Source organism: Xiphophorus hellerii, chromosome 8, assembly GCF_003331165.1.
Source record: "Xiphophorus hellerii strain 12219 chromosome 8, Xiphophorus_hellerii-4.1, whole genome shotgun sequence".
NCBI classification, from domain to species: domain Eukaryota; kingdom Metazoa; phylum Chordata; class Actinopteri; order Cyprinodontiformes; family Poeciliidae; genus Xiphophorus; species Xiphophorus hellerii.
In genome coordinates this window covers 1204525-1220477 of record NC_045679.1, presented here as the reverse complement: position 1 = coordinate 1220477, position 15953 = coordinate 1204525, and the positions used below count along the sequence as shown (strand labels likewise).

Genomic DNA, 15953 nt, shown 5'->3' with positions numbered 1-15953 from the left:
TTCAACACAGTATTTAGCAGAAGCTAATGCTACAGTGCTATTCAAAACAGTATTTAGCAGAAGCTAATGCTACAGTGCTATTCAAAACAGTATTTAGCAGAAGCTAATGCTACAGTGCTATTCAACACAGTATTTAGCAGAAGCTAATGCTACAGTGCTATTCAAAACAGTATTTAGCAGAAGCTAATGCTACAGTGCTATTCAACACAGTATTTAGCAGAAGCTAATGCTACAGTGCTATTCAACACAGTATTTAGCAGAAGCTAATGCCTAAGCACTAAATTCAACATTGTTGACATGTTATTTCACACTAAACAAAGTCAAGTTTTTAAATGTTTGAGTTTATTTTGCGTTTCAGGAAGTGATTCTGTGGAAATGACCTTTCACTCATGGTTTCGGTTTGATAGTTGTTCAGTTTTGCTAACTCTGTTGCTAATGTTGCCTGATTGACCAGAGTAAGAATTCAGACATCAGTAGATTTTAAACAGTAGAACTACAGCAGTGCATTCTGGGTACGGAATAAACGCCATTAGCTGCACCGCATTACGGGCGGGGAACGTGAGCAGAGGAAACGGAACTGGTCTGTAAACGGACTCCAAAATAAGAGCATGAATATAAACATTGAGAGCCAAAATGCAGATGTTGAAGTTTTATCAACTGAAAGTTTGAAAAACAGCCAAGAAAATTAAAATTGATCTGGAAATAGTTTAGCAGAAGCTAAATGCGCTAAACGTTTTCAAAGGTAGCAAAAATGCTAAATTAGCTCTGGAGTTAGCGCACTGCTGTAATTTGTAGCAGCATCCGGACGGGTCCGGGCCCGGCGGTTCTGCCGTGCGGCCCGGTAAAGGGTTCTGACAGCTGGACCCGGCTGAGAAGCAAAGATGAGGTTCTGGTACCGTTGATGCTGCTCCTGTCGATCGGGTTGGTGTCGGACGGCCAGAAGGCGTGTTCTCCCCGACCTGCAGGGCAAAGGTCAGAGGTCAGCACAAACAGAATCAGCAGAACTAAGAGAACCTGGAGCAGAAACAGAACCAGCAGAGCCAGAACCAAAACCAGCAGAACCTGAGTGACCAGTTCTTTCCTGACCCGTCGGACCTTATGGACACCATTTGGACTTTTCAGAATCGCTGTTTGTGATTCTGGACGTTCTGATCGGGTCCAAAGTTTCAGTTTGTGGAAAAGCTGAAGATTTGTTCTGTTTTGATCTGCAGGTTTATTTTCTCACTGATTTCTACATTCTGATGGTTTTATTAACAGAAAGAACTGAATAATTCTCCATCCTTAAAACATGGATCCGGATCATCAGGAAGACTTGAGCTTCACGGTCAGTACTTTTATTTTAGCTTCATTAGTTCTGTGATCCGACTGCAGGCTGATCACCGAACCGCAGCACAGAGTCTGTCAGGAAACCTGGTTCTGTCTGTCGTTTCCAGAACCAGAAACTCTGGAATCTTTTCTGCATGAATTATTTACAAACGTCTGATCTGCCTTTCACATGAGCCTTTACTTTCACATGAGCCTTTAATTTCACATGAGCCTTTAATTTCACATGAGCCTTTACTTTCACATGAGCCTTTACTTTCACATGAGCCTTTACTTTCACATGAGCGTTTACGCCGCTGCTACCTGCAGTTATTTAAAGGGGCGGCGCTCTTTAAAACCGTCATTCTCAGGCCGGTTTCGCTTTCAGCTCAGAAAGCTTTCAGATGTTGAAGCGTTTTGTTTAAATGAGGATGAAATGGGCCAGAACCAGAACCAGAACCAGAACCTTTGAGCTGAACCAGGAAACGCCTGGTTTCCTGCAGTCAAAGTGTTGCTGAGGGATGAAAGGATCAAATAAATATTTAACAATAAAACATGCTTAGCACCATCCTTCTGCCATGTAAGACTGATGAAATGTCTGAAGGCTTTTTCTACCTTAATAAACATGTTTTTATTAAAAATCCATATAGATACACCTGTATGGTAGGTTTTAAGGCTCATTTAAAGAAAAACCCATTAAATTATTACATTATTTCTGTTAAATATTGGATGTTTTTCTTCTGAACTCTTTAACTTTAACTCGTCATGAATAAAGAGAAGTTTTGAGTGAAAGAAACAGTTTATATTGTAATTTGTGGAATTCAGAGAAATAAAATCTGAAAAATATGAATATAGGAAAAACTGAAATGGATTTAAAAACCTAAACAGATTTTATATAGTCCTGAATTACATACGTGTGGCTTATTATTAAATTTCTATTTCACTGTAGGAATTAGAAGGGATTTTTCTGCAAGTAAATTTAACCTGATTGTAATTTTTTGAACAATAAGCAAAAATTGTTCTGAAATCTTTTGAGTTTCTGGAGGAAATATTTACTTTCGTGTTTTGGTAAACTACAAACTACAAGAAGAGAAAATATCTTTTCTGTGATTCAGGGTGCGAGATAGTGAGAGAGAGCAACACTTTCAGCAGGTAACAGGAAGGCAGAGCTTCTGAACCTTTAGCCTGCAGGTGGTTTAAAACGTGCTGGATTTAGAAGTGTTGGTAGCTGAACACTTTTACCAATACTTAGTTTCTGTTAGTAGTTTAGTTTTTGTGAGAATACAGAAACTAAACGGTGAAAATCATAAAATCACTAATAAGAACAGAAAGAAACGGTAAAACTGAATATTTCATCTCAGTGTTAATAAACTTCGTCTCATGCTGTAATTTCAGGAAGAACAGATTGGTAATCTGAGCCAATATCGATATCCGATATTAATACTACTAATATGGCCGACAACTGATATTTATTGTCTTAACATAATTTTTTGGAAACAAACTTCATCTGTTTATGTCATCCCAGGTTTACTTATTGGACCGATACCGATATGTTAAAGAAATCGGCTGATTCCGATGCTCATTCCGACATATCGTACATTCGTAGCCTGATCTTTCTAAGCTGATTTCGTCCAGATAGCGGCTGAACCGTTCTCCCTACACACCAACCATCGTTACTCTTCAGATTTAGCATCACAAACTTGGCAGCGAAGCGCTAAATGTTGCTAAAACAACCAGACGGTTTCCTCTGCAGCTCTGCTGATGACGCTCTGCTGCTGGTTTCAGTCCAGCCAACAGCAGAATGAGATTCTGCTTCACACTGATACTGAAACTCATTACAGTTTAGATTCACAGGCTGCAAAACGGCGTTTTTATTCCCAGCCTTCATGTCAGAGTAGACACGTTTCTGAGCGCTCATTAGCACCAAGCTGTGTGTTTGTTGATGAATGAACTCAGTGAAGGGAACCTTAATTACATCTGAGTTCAACAGATAAACTTCAGTATGGTTTTAAAAACAGCTCACTGCCATTATCTCTTCTTCTCTGCTTTTTATTTGCCTCTCTGAAAGGATAAGTTATTGTGTTGCTTAATTAGCGAGCGTTTTTTGCCTCAATTCACAGAAACAATGTTGTTTGGATAAATCAGAGAAACCAGAGGAGCTGCTTCTCTCCTCCCTTCAGTGTTTTTATTTTTGTGTGAATGGTTTCCTGTGATGATGCTGGCAGCTTTACTCCAAACGAAGGAACGTAAAAAATGCCCCTTTAATGTCGTTTAGTCTGGTTTTTAGTCATCTCTGGAGTACAATCACATTAATACGCTAAATAAAAAGATTGTTTCTCACTCTCTGAAGTTAAATCAGACTAAACTTCTCTTGTTTTAGGTTAAACAAAATGACTAAAATTATTTCTACCAGAAGACGTACCATTTAATGATTAAAAAATGCTCTTGCTAAGTTTCCTGGAGTTTGCAAGTAGGAATAACTTCAGTGATTCTGACCAGAAATAAGAAAACAAGTTTGGTCTGATGTAACATAAAATCTGTGACTGACATTAAAAGTTAACTTACTTTTTAAGACTTTTAAAGACTTTTCTAGAACCTTTATGAACTTTAAGACCTGTAGCTCCACAGAAATGCACAAACGTCATCCAGCCAACTGGAGATAAATTTGCACTTACCCACCATAGACCCAAAAAAACTAGCTAACAGCTAGCTAGCAAGGTTATGTTAGCAGTGAGTAGCAGTGACTTCAGCTGCCTTGAGTCACAGGATGAAGTGAAAATGTCTGAATGTGACTCAAACTTTTGCCTGAGAGAAATCTCCCACAAGAAAAAAAAAAACGTAGAATGTACACAATTAAATAGTCAAGACAAAATTTAAGATATGTGGTTAACAAATTAAAGGTCAATTTACTTTTTAAAATCAATTTAAGACATTTTAAGACCTTGATTTTAGATGCATGGATTTAAGACCATTACGAATTAACTTTAAGATTTTTATCTCCTCATAAATGTACAAACTTCGTCCAGCCATCAGGCAATAAACTCAAAAAAGCTAGCTAGCCAGTTAGCAAGGAAAAAATACACAGAATATGTAACTTGAATAACTTATTTTAAAATAAATTTAAGACATTTTAAGTCTGTTTGCAGATGGGATGAGCCGTACCTTGATCGTTGGCCATCTTGTCTGGAAGCTCCACTGGAACAGCAGCAGAAACAAACGAATCAGAAACAGCAGAAACAAAAAGTCGACTGCAGCCTCTGGTTAAAACCCGACCTACCTTTAGCCGTCCTGAACTGCACCGGCTCCGACAGAGGTCCCACTCCTTTGGCGTTTTTGGCCTGAATCCTGAAGTAGTAAACGGTGTCGAGGTTCAGATCCACGACCTGGTGGGTCAGCCGGTCGCCGCTGATGGCCTCCATCACCCAGTCGTCGATGGGGATGTTCTTATCCAGGGTGTAGTACAGGATGTAGCCTGCGACACGTTAGCAGATTTAATAAGTTGTTTGGACACAGATGTAGAGAAAGTTTAATATGTGGAGGCGCCTGTGTGTGCTGTACTGGATGTTCTGTGCAGCCTGCCGGGTTGTTTGGTTCGTCCTGCGGGACGCTCCGGGAGCAGAACAACTCGTTAAAATCAAACGGGACTGAACTGAAGCCAATTGTCCTCAGGAAGAGAGCAGGAACAATGGAGGGCAGCGTTTCACATGGAGACGCAAACTATTCAAGTCTTTACTCTTAGAGAGTTGTGTCCCAATATTTACTAACAGAGGCAGAAAAAATGAGGAGAAATAAAAAAGCTCTGATGTGCGTGTTGGACCTGTGATCCGTCCGTTAGCTTCCATCGGCGGCTGCCAGCTGATGAGAACGGCACGAGGGCGTCCTTCCCGACTGATGACCGTCAGATCTTTGGGGGCGGAGCTTGGAGCTGCCAATCAGACATGGAGACAGGTCAGCAAAAGTTAATGATTTCTTTTGATTTCTTTTATACTTTTTACACAATCACAGTTTACGTCTGATGATTGTTTTGCTGAGCTCACAGTGTGTTAATGTTTGACGCTGTGAAATATGTACTTTCAGTTTCATCTCCACATTCGGGTCTTCAGTTCTCATCAACATCTGGACCGTTTGTCTATTTTCACCCAGCGTTTCTCCCACTGCTGTCAGACTTACACTTCTCTGTCAAATTAAACTGATATTTTCGTCTATATGTGTGACATCTATGTCATAAAACACTGAAGACATAAATATGAAAACGTGCGACCAGGTTCTGGTTCCAGAATTTTTTCCGGTACCATTTCCAAACCGATTGAAACTTTCAGCGTAAAGCTCAAAAAATAATTTGTTTAAGAACCGGAACCTCAGAAAATGCTGAGTCACTGGTTGCTATAGTAACTCCCTCCTTTTCTGTTCCAAGGAGGGAATCACCATAGCAACCAGTGAATCTTTCTCACTCTGGTTCTAACTCAGCGCAGCAGATTCTTCTTCTTCTTCTATATGAATCCGTCTTAAACGCAGCTTTGAGCTCATAGAAGGAAGTCGACCTCAACTTTGATTAGAGCGTTTCTTTATCTTTAAACGGCAACATGCTGCGAGGAATAATTATACAATTTAGTTTAATTTCTAATTAGCAAGCTTAATTTAATCCAAATAAAAAAAAGAGCAAAACTCCTTCCACCTGCATGGCATCCAAACTACCTTAAACTTTATTCCTTTTAGTTATGAATTTGGCCTTTTTGTTCATTCTGGTTGTGTTTTTGGGTCAAACTGAGGGGCAGCTGAGCAGAACTGAGGCGTTCGGGTGAAAACGGCTCTTTGAGTGATCCCGCCCCGCTGCGAGGTCCAGTTCAGGTGATGTGTGGCTTCCACGTAGCTTTTTATTCCAATAATTTGCAGCGTTTTAATGATTGTGAAGCTTTCATTAACTTCCCAGTCGGGCTGCTCCCGCAGTGAAAATGTCAAGCACTCCCTCTCCACCTCCTTTCGACCTCCTCGTCTCCATGGAAACCAGATGGCAGGGTCTATCGGACCTTTCCTAAGTACCGTCTTTATGAATTTCCTTCAGCGACAAAAAGCACCGCTTCGTTTTTTTGAAGTTTCCCGGCAGGACGCGGCTCAAAGCTGGCATAGCGGCGGTGTTTAATGAAACCGCTTGTTAAATCTGACACTCGGAGCTGCAGGAAATGACAAGTTCCAGCTGAGTCCATGAGTGATGGTGACAACCTGTACTTCTCCTAAACACAGCCGGGGACAGCACTGCTTCCAGGACTCGGATCAGAAATGATTAACAGCTTGTAATCAGCGCTAATAGCTGACCTGACAAATCATCCCTAATAATGCAAATAGTGATAATAACAAAGTTCTGGATAAATCAACACATGGGTAAGCGGATAAACACCATGGGAATGTGTGGGACACCCACACCGCGCCTTCAGGAGTTAAAGCGAAGCTTTTAGCAGGAATCCAGACGTTCGAATGTCTTCAGTTTCATCTTCAAGTCACTGATGAAAAGAACGAAGCTTTTATCAGAGTAATACAAGGAATAAAGAGCTTTACAGAAAACCACTGCAGGGACTCTGCAAAGTAAAAGCTTTAAACCGAGTGGCTGAACACTTGATTCCATCTAAAATGGTTTCCTTTGAAACGTATATATTTGAGCGTAATAACTGCATATGATGGGCTGCAGTGAACTGGAAGGAATGTAATAGATGTCGACTTTAACAGATTTAAATGAACTGAACCACCTGTTTCTGCTGCAGCAATAACATTTCAAACTTGATATCATTTATCACACTGGAGAAAAATATGATTAATTACAATATGATTACATTTTTACTCCCATAATTAAACTAATAATTAAACAAAATAAACTTTATTTAAAAATACTATTGTCCTGTTTGGAAAGAGTCGACAAGATAACAGAGCAGAAATATCAATATGAATCTCTAATTCACTGCAACTAATTTATTCAACTATAACTGCTTTTCTTCCATCTGTTTGTCAATTTACTTTTGATGCAAATATTATTTGCATCAAAATAATAATAACCCCGAAGAGTTTTTGCGGCGCTAGCGGCTTGTATTTTTTCTACAGTAGGCAGACAGGAAGGAGGGCGAGGAGAGGGGGGAAGACATGCAGTAAAGGTCGTCGGGACCGGGAGTCGAACCCGTGACGTCTGCGTCGAGGACTAAGGCCTCCAAACGTGGGGCGTGCTAACCCGCTGCGCCACCACAGCACGCACCATAAAGAGTAATTCTAAAAGAATGCTTGATCAGAATACATTTTAAAAACTTTTGATTTTTAATCAAAATGAATTATCTCGATATTCTTCATATTCTAGCTATTTGAGTTAAAAGTCATATTTTTGTGTCATTTTGCAGGACAGAGTTTAGAAACAGCCTTCAATACACAAAAGTTGAATAAAAACACTTTTAGTAACATTTTTTTTGCTCTTGTGCTGCCAGCAATACAAGCAAAACCATCTTAGATATTAAAGCTAAATAGCATCTGGTTCTTATGAATCTGCTGTAATTCTTCCTTCAGATGTTTTTCTGAAAACGACTCTTCTCTGTTTCTGCTTGACCTGCAGACCCTTTTCTGCAGCTCTTATCTCTGATGCGTGGCTCTCAACAGGTGTCTGTTGTCTATTTTTACCAGGGAAGCAGCGGTGCTACCAGCTGTGATAAAGGCACTCCTTCCTCTCTGTTGCTGTGAAACTGTTTTGTTGTGAGAGATTGTCTGTTTAAAGCCTCCTGAGTCGGCCGATCAGCGACAGACTGAGTGGACTTGCTCCATCTGCTGACTCTGAATGTCAATGTATTCCAGCGGGCCTCGGGGAGCCGCCGGGCTAATGCCGTTCACGCTTAATTGGGTGACAAATCCGGCAAACACGATTGTATACATCCTGAGAGGTGGAAGCGTGACATTTTGATTCCGGCCGGCAGTTGTTGCAGACGGTCGTCGTGTTGTTGCCGGGGAGAGCGAAGGAAGTTTATGATGATTCTTCACTGAACCAGAACGTGTTTTCAGTCCATTGTTAAACTCCTTGTTAAAAATAATTGCTATTCAGGAAGAAAATTCTGCAACTCATTGTTTTTGTTGCACCTGTTTTCCTGGAAGCTGCTGCGGATCATAATTTACCTCTAAACAGAAAACAGAGGAAAGAAAGCAGCTTCAAAGCAGGATTCCTGCAGGCTGCGCATGAAAGATGCATCTCTTCGTTCCGTTTAATGCCAGTAGATGGAAAAAGTTCATTTATTTCAGCTTGCACTTGTTTCAGATCATCAAACAAACGTTAGTATCAGGCAAACCCTCAAGAAAATCACTTAAACAGAACTGTTTGCATGAAGTAGGCTAAAAGTTATCAAAAATAACACAAAAGCCTCGGTGTGACTCAAGATCTTCAATTCACTGAGAGTTTAGAAAGACTTTCAGAACCAAAATATCTTCATCATCCCAAAAACATCTGGGAAAATAATCTGTTAGCTTGTTGCTAACTGAATCCTAAATCAACTTTATTTTTGTAAATAAACTGTCTAAATTGGTCCTTAATGGTTCCATCAGTTTTCTTCTGTGCAATTTTTTGTGTAAATATATTAAATTCTGCAACATTTAACCTAAAAGTGACTCAGTGCTGCCCCCTTTGGGTCAAATCCTGGTTACAGCAGATGAATTTTCGATGGCGTTTCTTAGATTTGCGTGTGATTTATTTCATTGTGAACCTGGAGTCTCACTGAGCGATTAATAGTTTAAATGTCAACAATAAAATTCTTCAGTGACACAAAACGTTGCTAGATTTTTCACTCGTCGCTTTTGTTTTCCAAAGAAAGTCTCCAGAGGGTCTGAAAATTTGCTAAGTTGTTAACAGTGCTTCATTCATCCTGACATCAGGCCCTCCGCTCATCCACCCGCTTGGCCACGCCCCCTGTGTGTCTTGACTCCGCCCACTTTGGTGGAATTATTAAAAATGTGTCTGGGGGTGGAGCTAAGGGTTGACAGGAGACTTTGGGTGCATTGCCTCCAGTTCTGTTCCGTCCGTTTTAATCCATCTCTGGTCCATTTGTCTAGAACGTTCGGCTCTGGTGTGAAAGCTAATCGATCTCTAAAAATCAAACTCTGGTCCTCAGATCTCAGCCTGGGTTCGGTTGAACTGAACTCTGGTGCGGCTCAAATGCATATGTGAACGTCAAGCGGACCAGAGACCGCTCCAAAAGCAGGAAGTGGACTAGCGCACAGGGCATTCTGGGTAAATACAAAAAAGAACAAACCTGCTAGCCTAGCGCTAGCAGGAGAAATTGCTTCTGGTCTTTAGCCAAAGACTAAAAAGAAATCTTCCAACTGCTGAATCTCCATTTTAGATTCCATTTGATGAAGAAGGAAGTTGCGCTCAGAGGTTTTTGTGTGGTTTCCTTCAGTGGTTCTTGGTGCAGCGCCCCCACAGGCCAGGAGGGGAACAGGTTGGTCAAAGGGTCTGGAGGTTTAGATCATAATCACTTTTCTTGGATGGATTTATTCCCTGAATAAATGAAATCATCATTTTAAAACTAACTTTTGTGTTTACTTAGGTTCTGTTTGTTTTGATAATCTGTAACATTTAAATGTGACAAAATAACAAAATAAGAAATAAGTTACTTTTAAAACCTTTAATGTGAACTTTTTCAATAAAAGAATTAAAATGTACCAACTTTTGGACAATAACTGAGATGTGAGAGTCGTACCTGCTTCATACGTCGTGGCGTGGGCCGTCATACTCCAGGTGCTGGACCTCCGACCTTTGGTTACCATGACGGCGAACTCGTACATGGTGTTGGGTTTGAGTCCGGTGACGGTGTGGCTGAGAGCCGTGGTGTCTGCAGACTGAAAACACGGGTCGTTCAGAACCTTAACTCTGCTGAAAGTTTTAATGAACCGAGTCTGAGGATCCAGAGGCTTCAACCTTTAGAAACGTCAGCAGACGTTCAGAAAGTTTCCACCTGAGGATCTGATCGCCGGCGTTTCATCTTCATCGACGAGGCGTGAAGAAAATGCATCAATGACAAGATGTGAAGAAATGAAGAATATTGTTTTTATTATTTCCTCTGCTGCTTCCTGTGAAGGTGAACCAACTGCATCGATTTATTTTATTAGCTTCAGGTTTTATTCAACCTTTCTGAATATTGCAGTCAGGGTAGAGGTCAGAGGTCAAAAGAAGCGTGTTATATGAAAATGATTGGGTGAGTCGGGTTTCTGCAGTTATTAATAATCAGGTTTCATGACAACTTTACCGAAAACAAACAAAAATGATTAAATGAGATTTAATGAAGAAATACAGAAAAAATGAAAAAACTAATTACCATCCAACCGTCTGTTCATCCAACCGTCTGTTCATCCATCCATCCATTCATCCTACCATCTGTTCATCCAATGTCTAGTAATCCATCCAACCATCAGTTATCTATCCATTCAATAATTCATCCATTCATCCAACCAACCATCCAACTGGGCCGATGTACGATGGCGGAGTCGCCTGTTATTAACGACTGAAGTGTGTGTCCGGGTTGGTCATGTGATCTGTTTTGGGTCATGTGATCTGTTTTGGTCATGTGATCTGTTTTGGGTCATGTGATCTGTTTTGGGTCATGTGATCTGTTTTGGTCATGTGATCTGTTTTGGGTCATGTGATCTGTTTTGGGTCATGTGATCTGTTTTGGTCATGTGATCTGTTTTGGGTCATGTGATCTGTTTTGGGTCATGTGATCTGTTTTGGTCATGTGATCTGTTTTGGTCATGTGATCTGTTTTGGGTCATGTGATCTGTTTTGGTCATGTGATCTGTTTTTGGTGATGCAGGTGCCTGAAGCAAGTTTAACATATCAACATTACATATAAAAATCAGCCCAAACTTTCATATTGTTGCCTTACTAATAATTAACCTGTAATTCTTTCTTCCTAATAACCAGATTCTGTTTCCTTCAATAAATCTGTGGTGAAAGTGCAGCTAACCAAACAGGTTCTGGCTTCACTGGGTCAAGCCGGTCCAGTCATCGGCTCTGTCGTCATGCCAACACAAAGTGTTTAAAGTAAAGGTTCTGCATGTGGAGTCGCCCATTGTTCAGAGGAAACATTAATCAGCTAATCTCAAAGCACAAGCAGAGTGAGCAATCAATCGTCCTGGAAACCGGAGCGGCGTTGGAGTGACTCTGAAACAACGTTAGCCAGAACTCACCTTGTACTTCCCGCTGGTCGAGACGCTGGACTTCCACTTGACGGAGTAGTACCGGACCTCCGACGACTTCTGGTTCTTGGTCATGGAGTTGTCGGCCCAGGAGACGCGGACCGAGTCCGAGGACAGCGCTACGGCCTGGACTCCTACTGGGGGGATCATGGGAGTGCTGGTGTCTGGCATGGGAGTTGGGAATTTATCAAAGAGGTGGAAAAGGTCGTCCTCTAACGGGTCAATGGGGTCTGATTTACACCGCAAGCATGGGGTAAATTAACACAGTCATGATGGTTTACAGGCAGAAAGGAGGTGAAAGGATGAGGAGGATGACAGGAGGCAACAGAGGAGGAGATGATGAAGGGTTAAGGAGGAGGGGAGGAAAAAACCAGAGAGAAAACAGAGACAAAGAGTAAGAAGTGAGAGAGACAAAACCAGCCAATCTACAACAGGAGGAGGAGCCAGTGACCGCAGGACGGTAGAGATTAAACAGCAGAACATGGCTGCCAATTATTCCAACCTGTCTTTACGTTGGTGAAGGTTTTCCTGTGGATCAGTGGCTCCGGCCGTTTACATGCTATCATGCTACCATCAGCTGCTTCCCTCAACCAGCAGCCAGACTTTAAAACAGTTTCATCTGCAGCTCTTCAGGCTTTCAGAAGGAGTTTCAACTCATTTGCACTCCAGAATTAAAGCAACTTCACTCAGATCTGTGACTCCTGGAGGTTTTTTAAATAAAAAAAAAAAAAAGAAAAGCCTCCATCTTAACTTTTACCAGGCAAGTTAAGAAATGTTCATTTCCAAAAACAACAACAGTTCTCATCATTCCCACAAAAACAAAGCTAATCATCCGAAACCATGACGGATCTGTTTATTCATTTATTCCCTCTTAAAGTCTTTACTGTTCCCTGAACTAAATCAACTCCCTGAAAACCTGAGACGTCTGGAAACATTGTTTGGTCTTGTTTTTTGTCTATAAATGTATAAATTATTATTTTATGAATGTATTTAACCTGTCACCTGGAGCATAAATAAACTTCCCTGTCAGAACAGTTTTATTAGCAGAAGGAATCTGAGAGCAAGTTGCTCAAATATGCAAATGTTTTCTGAAAACATGAGAAAAAGTGTCAGAATATAAGAAATACTTTTGGTAAATCTTCGGAAAGCCTGAAGAAGTATTGATCAAAGATTCGTTTATTTATTTTTAGTAAAATAAAGGTAGCAGAACATGAAGCATATTCAGTCCAGTGGTTTGGACCTGATGAAGGAGCGGCTGAGGAAACACCTGAAGGCAGCGAGGAGAGGACAGAAAACAAGCTGCTCCGCTCAACCCAGCTCTGTGACCTTTGAACTACAGACAACAAAACCTGCTGCAAGCGCAAACATCTGCATTACAGCGTTCAGCGTTTTCCACTTCGCCACGACTCAAGGTTATTTTTAGTCTCCTGCATTTATTAAACAAAAAGGCCAGAAGGGAAGCTGAGCGTCAGAAATGCAGAATAAATCGTCTGCCAAACGTTTGGCACTTTGAGAGACTGAATGAAGGATGAAAACAGGGACAAAAACTCAATAGAAATAAAGAAAAGAAGATTTTACAACAAGAAGACAGGAAATATTGGTTCTTTAGCATTAATATTAAAACAAATAAACACAGACAGACATTATTATGGTGAATGTTTTATATTAATAACCGTTTATTCTTCCACAGAGCTGGTGTGTTAAAAAATCACACAAAGTTCAAAGCACAGATGGATGGATGGATGGTTGGATGATGGATGGATGATGGTTGGATGATGGATGGATGGATGATGGTTGGATGATGGTTGGAAGATGGATGGATGATGGTTGGATGATGGTTGGATGATGGTTGGATGATGGATGGATGATGGATGGATGATGGTTGGATGATGGATGGATGATGGATGGATGGATGATGGTTGGATGATGGATGGATCATGGATGGATGATGGATGGATGATGGATGGATGATGGTTGGATGATGGTTGGATGATGGTTGGATGATGGATGGATGATGGATGGATGATGGTTGGATGATGGATGGATGATGGTTGGATGATGGATGGATGATGGATGGATGATGGTTGGATGATGATTGGATGATGGTTGGATGATGGTTGGATGATGGTTGGATGATGGATGGATGATGGTTGGATGATGGATGGATGATGGTTGGATGATGGATGGATGATGGATGGATGATGGTTGGATGATGGATGGATGATGGATGGATGATGGTTGGATGATGGATGGATGATGGTTGGATGATGGTTGGATGATGGATGGATGATGGTTGGATGATGGATGGATGATGGTTGGATGATGGATGGATGATGGTTGGATGATGGATGGATGATGGATGGATGATGGTTGGATGATGGATGGATGATGGATGGATGATGGTTGGATGATGGATGGATGATGGATGGATGATGGTTGGATGATGGATGGATGATGGATGGATGATGGTTGGATGATGGATGGATGATGGATGGATGATGGATGGATGATGGTTGGATGATGGTTGGATGATGGATGGATGATGGATGGATGATGGTTGGATGATGGTTGGATGGTCCGTTTTTTGTTAATTACTTTCTTTTTCTCTTTCATGTCGTTTGTAGCATGAAAAATAAAAACGGGTAAAAATGAAATAACAAACGTAGCAACATTAATATCTCTAAGACGTTTTAATCCCAAATAAAGTTTAAAAAATAAATAAATTAAACAGTAACATAAGTATTAATAAATTATAAAAAATTAAATATGAAATAAAATAATCTTAAATGATTCATTAAAAAAATAATATTTAGAAAAATACAATAAAATTAAAATGTTTTGATGTTTTAAAATTTGAAAACATTTTCACTTTAATTCTTCAGACTAAGATTAAAAGTTTTCAGTCTGTCAGACGTTTTAGTTCTGAGATAATTAATCATGATTAGTTAATTACTGAAGTAATTGTCCATTAATTTAGTTATTGATTAATAGTTACGTAGTTAAGCAGTAAATAAGCTAAATCTGTGGGAGAAATAAATACATTTTATATCTGTAAATATGTATTTTATTATAATTATTTGTTTACTTAATGTATTTCTAATACTGCATAAAAAAGGCGTAAATGAAAACTTTGTTGATTTTTTAAAATCATGAGGATAATCGATAAATTATTAATTGTTCGTTTTGTTCTCAGCTCCTGCACAGGAAGTATGTGATGTGTCATCAGCACTCTGAGCCAATCAGCAGCGGCGAGCGGAGAACCGGAGCGAGTGATGAGAGGAGGAGGAGATGGATGAGATGATGAGAGGAGATGGATGAGATGATGAGAGGAGCGGCCGGCGCTGCTCTGGTTAAACTGGACGTCCAGCGTCCGTCCAGCGTCCGTCCAAAGCTGCGACCAGGACAGAATTCTGATGAGGCTGCAGGAAACGCCGCCGCCGCCCATCTGCACGCCTCGTTCCTGATGTTCTAACTCTCCTCTCTCTCCTCTCATCCCGTTTCCTCGGCCGCTTCCATCCTCGGATCACTGATTAAATGGCGGCTCGGCGGCGACTCAGAGCCGCTGCAATGTGGGGGCGGCTGGGCGACGAGCAGGAAGGTTATTAACGAGGAACCAGACGTTTTATAAAGCTGCCGTATAAAAGCTGTGTGTGTGTGTGTGTGCGTGTGTGTGATCAGTAACGGCTTTAGACTCTCTGCTCTGACCGACACGTTGGAATGAAGAGAAAATAAGTCAGTACACCCCGGCTGCTGCTATAGGAGGAAAACTGCTATTAGTTCTTATCACATGACTGAATGATCATGAAGAATGACCAGGATGTTAGAATGAATGAATGAATGAATGAATGAATGAATGAATGAATGAATGAATGAATGAATGAATGAATCCATCCATCCATCCATCCATCCATCCATCCATCCATCCATCCATCCATCCATCCATCCATCCATCCCCCTACCTGTCAGTGATCTGGTCACGGCGCTCTCGTACAGAGGAACTCCCTCCCCGGCGTTGTTGAAGGCCTTCAGTGAGATGACGTAGTGAGAGCTCGGCTCTGAGGGAGAGACAGCATCAGAGTGAGTCTCCTTCGACAACAGCAGCACTCCAAGATGGCTGCCATCATCAGAGTGAGTCTCGTTCGACAACATCAGCACTCCAAGATGGCTGCCATCATCAGAGTGAGTCTCGTTCGACAACATCAGCAATCCAAGATGGCCGCCATCATCAGAGTGAGTCAACTTCAACAATATCAGCACTCCAAGATGGCTGCCATTGTGCGGTCCCATTCATATAAACAGAGGAGAGGTGAAAGGTCACGGCTGACGTGAGCAGAATCAGTTAAATCTCTCTCATTCCCCAGCAGGGTTCTGGTCCTGACCCGGCCCGTCATTCCGCCATGTTCCCTCCGTGCCACCAAAGCGCCACCCAGACGCCTCGCCGC

General features: G+C 41.2%; 1 protein-coding gene across 4 annotated transcripts in view; it reads right to left on the bottom strand.

Moving 5' to 3' along the window:
- dcc (DCC netrin 1 receptor) overlaps nucleotides 1-15953 on the bottom strand; it is a 156617-nt gene that overhangs the window by 25559 nt on the left and 115105 nt on the right. For 2 of the 4 annotated variants that reach the window (XM_032570623.1, XM_032570626.1), the window contains exons 16-22: nucleotides 15471-15566; nucleotides 11503-11675; nucleotides 10017-10155; nucleotides 5120-5227; nucleotides 4580-4774; nucleotides 4465-4497; nucleotides 897-959 (exon numbers count right to left, since the gene is read on the bottom strand). In XM_032570623.1, coding sequence (XP_032426514.1) covers nucleotides 897-959; nucleotides 4465-4497; nucleotides 4580-4774; nucleotides 5120-5227; nucleotides 10017-10155; nucleotides 11503-11675; nucleotides 15471-15566 — 807 coding nt within the window. Of the gene's footprint in view, nucleotides 1-896; nucleotides 960-4464; nucleotides 4498-4579; nucleotides 4775-5119; nucleotides 5228-10016; nucleotides 10156-11502; nucleotides 11742-15470; nucleotides 15567-15953 lie in introns of all 4 variants that reach the window. The other 2 variants (XM_032570622.1, XM_032570624.1) reach the window with 1 other exon arrangement.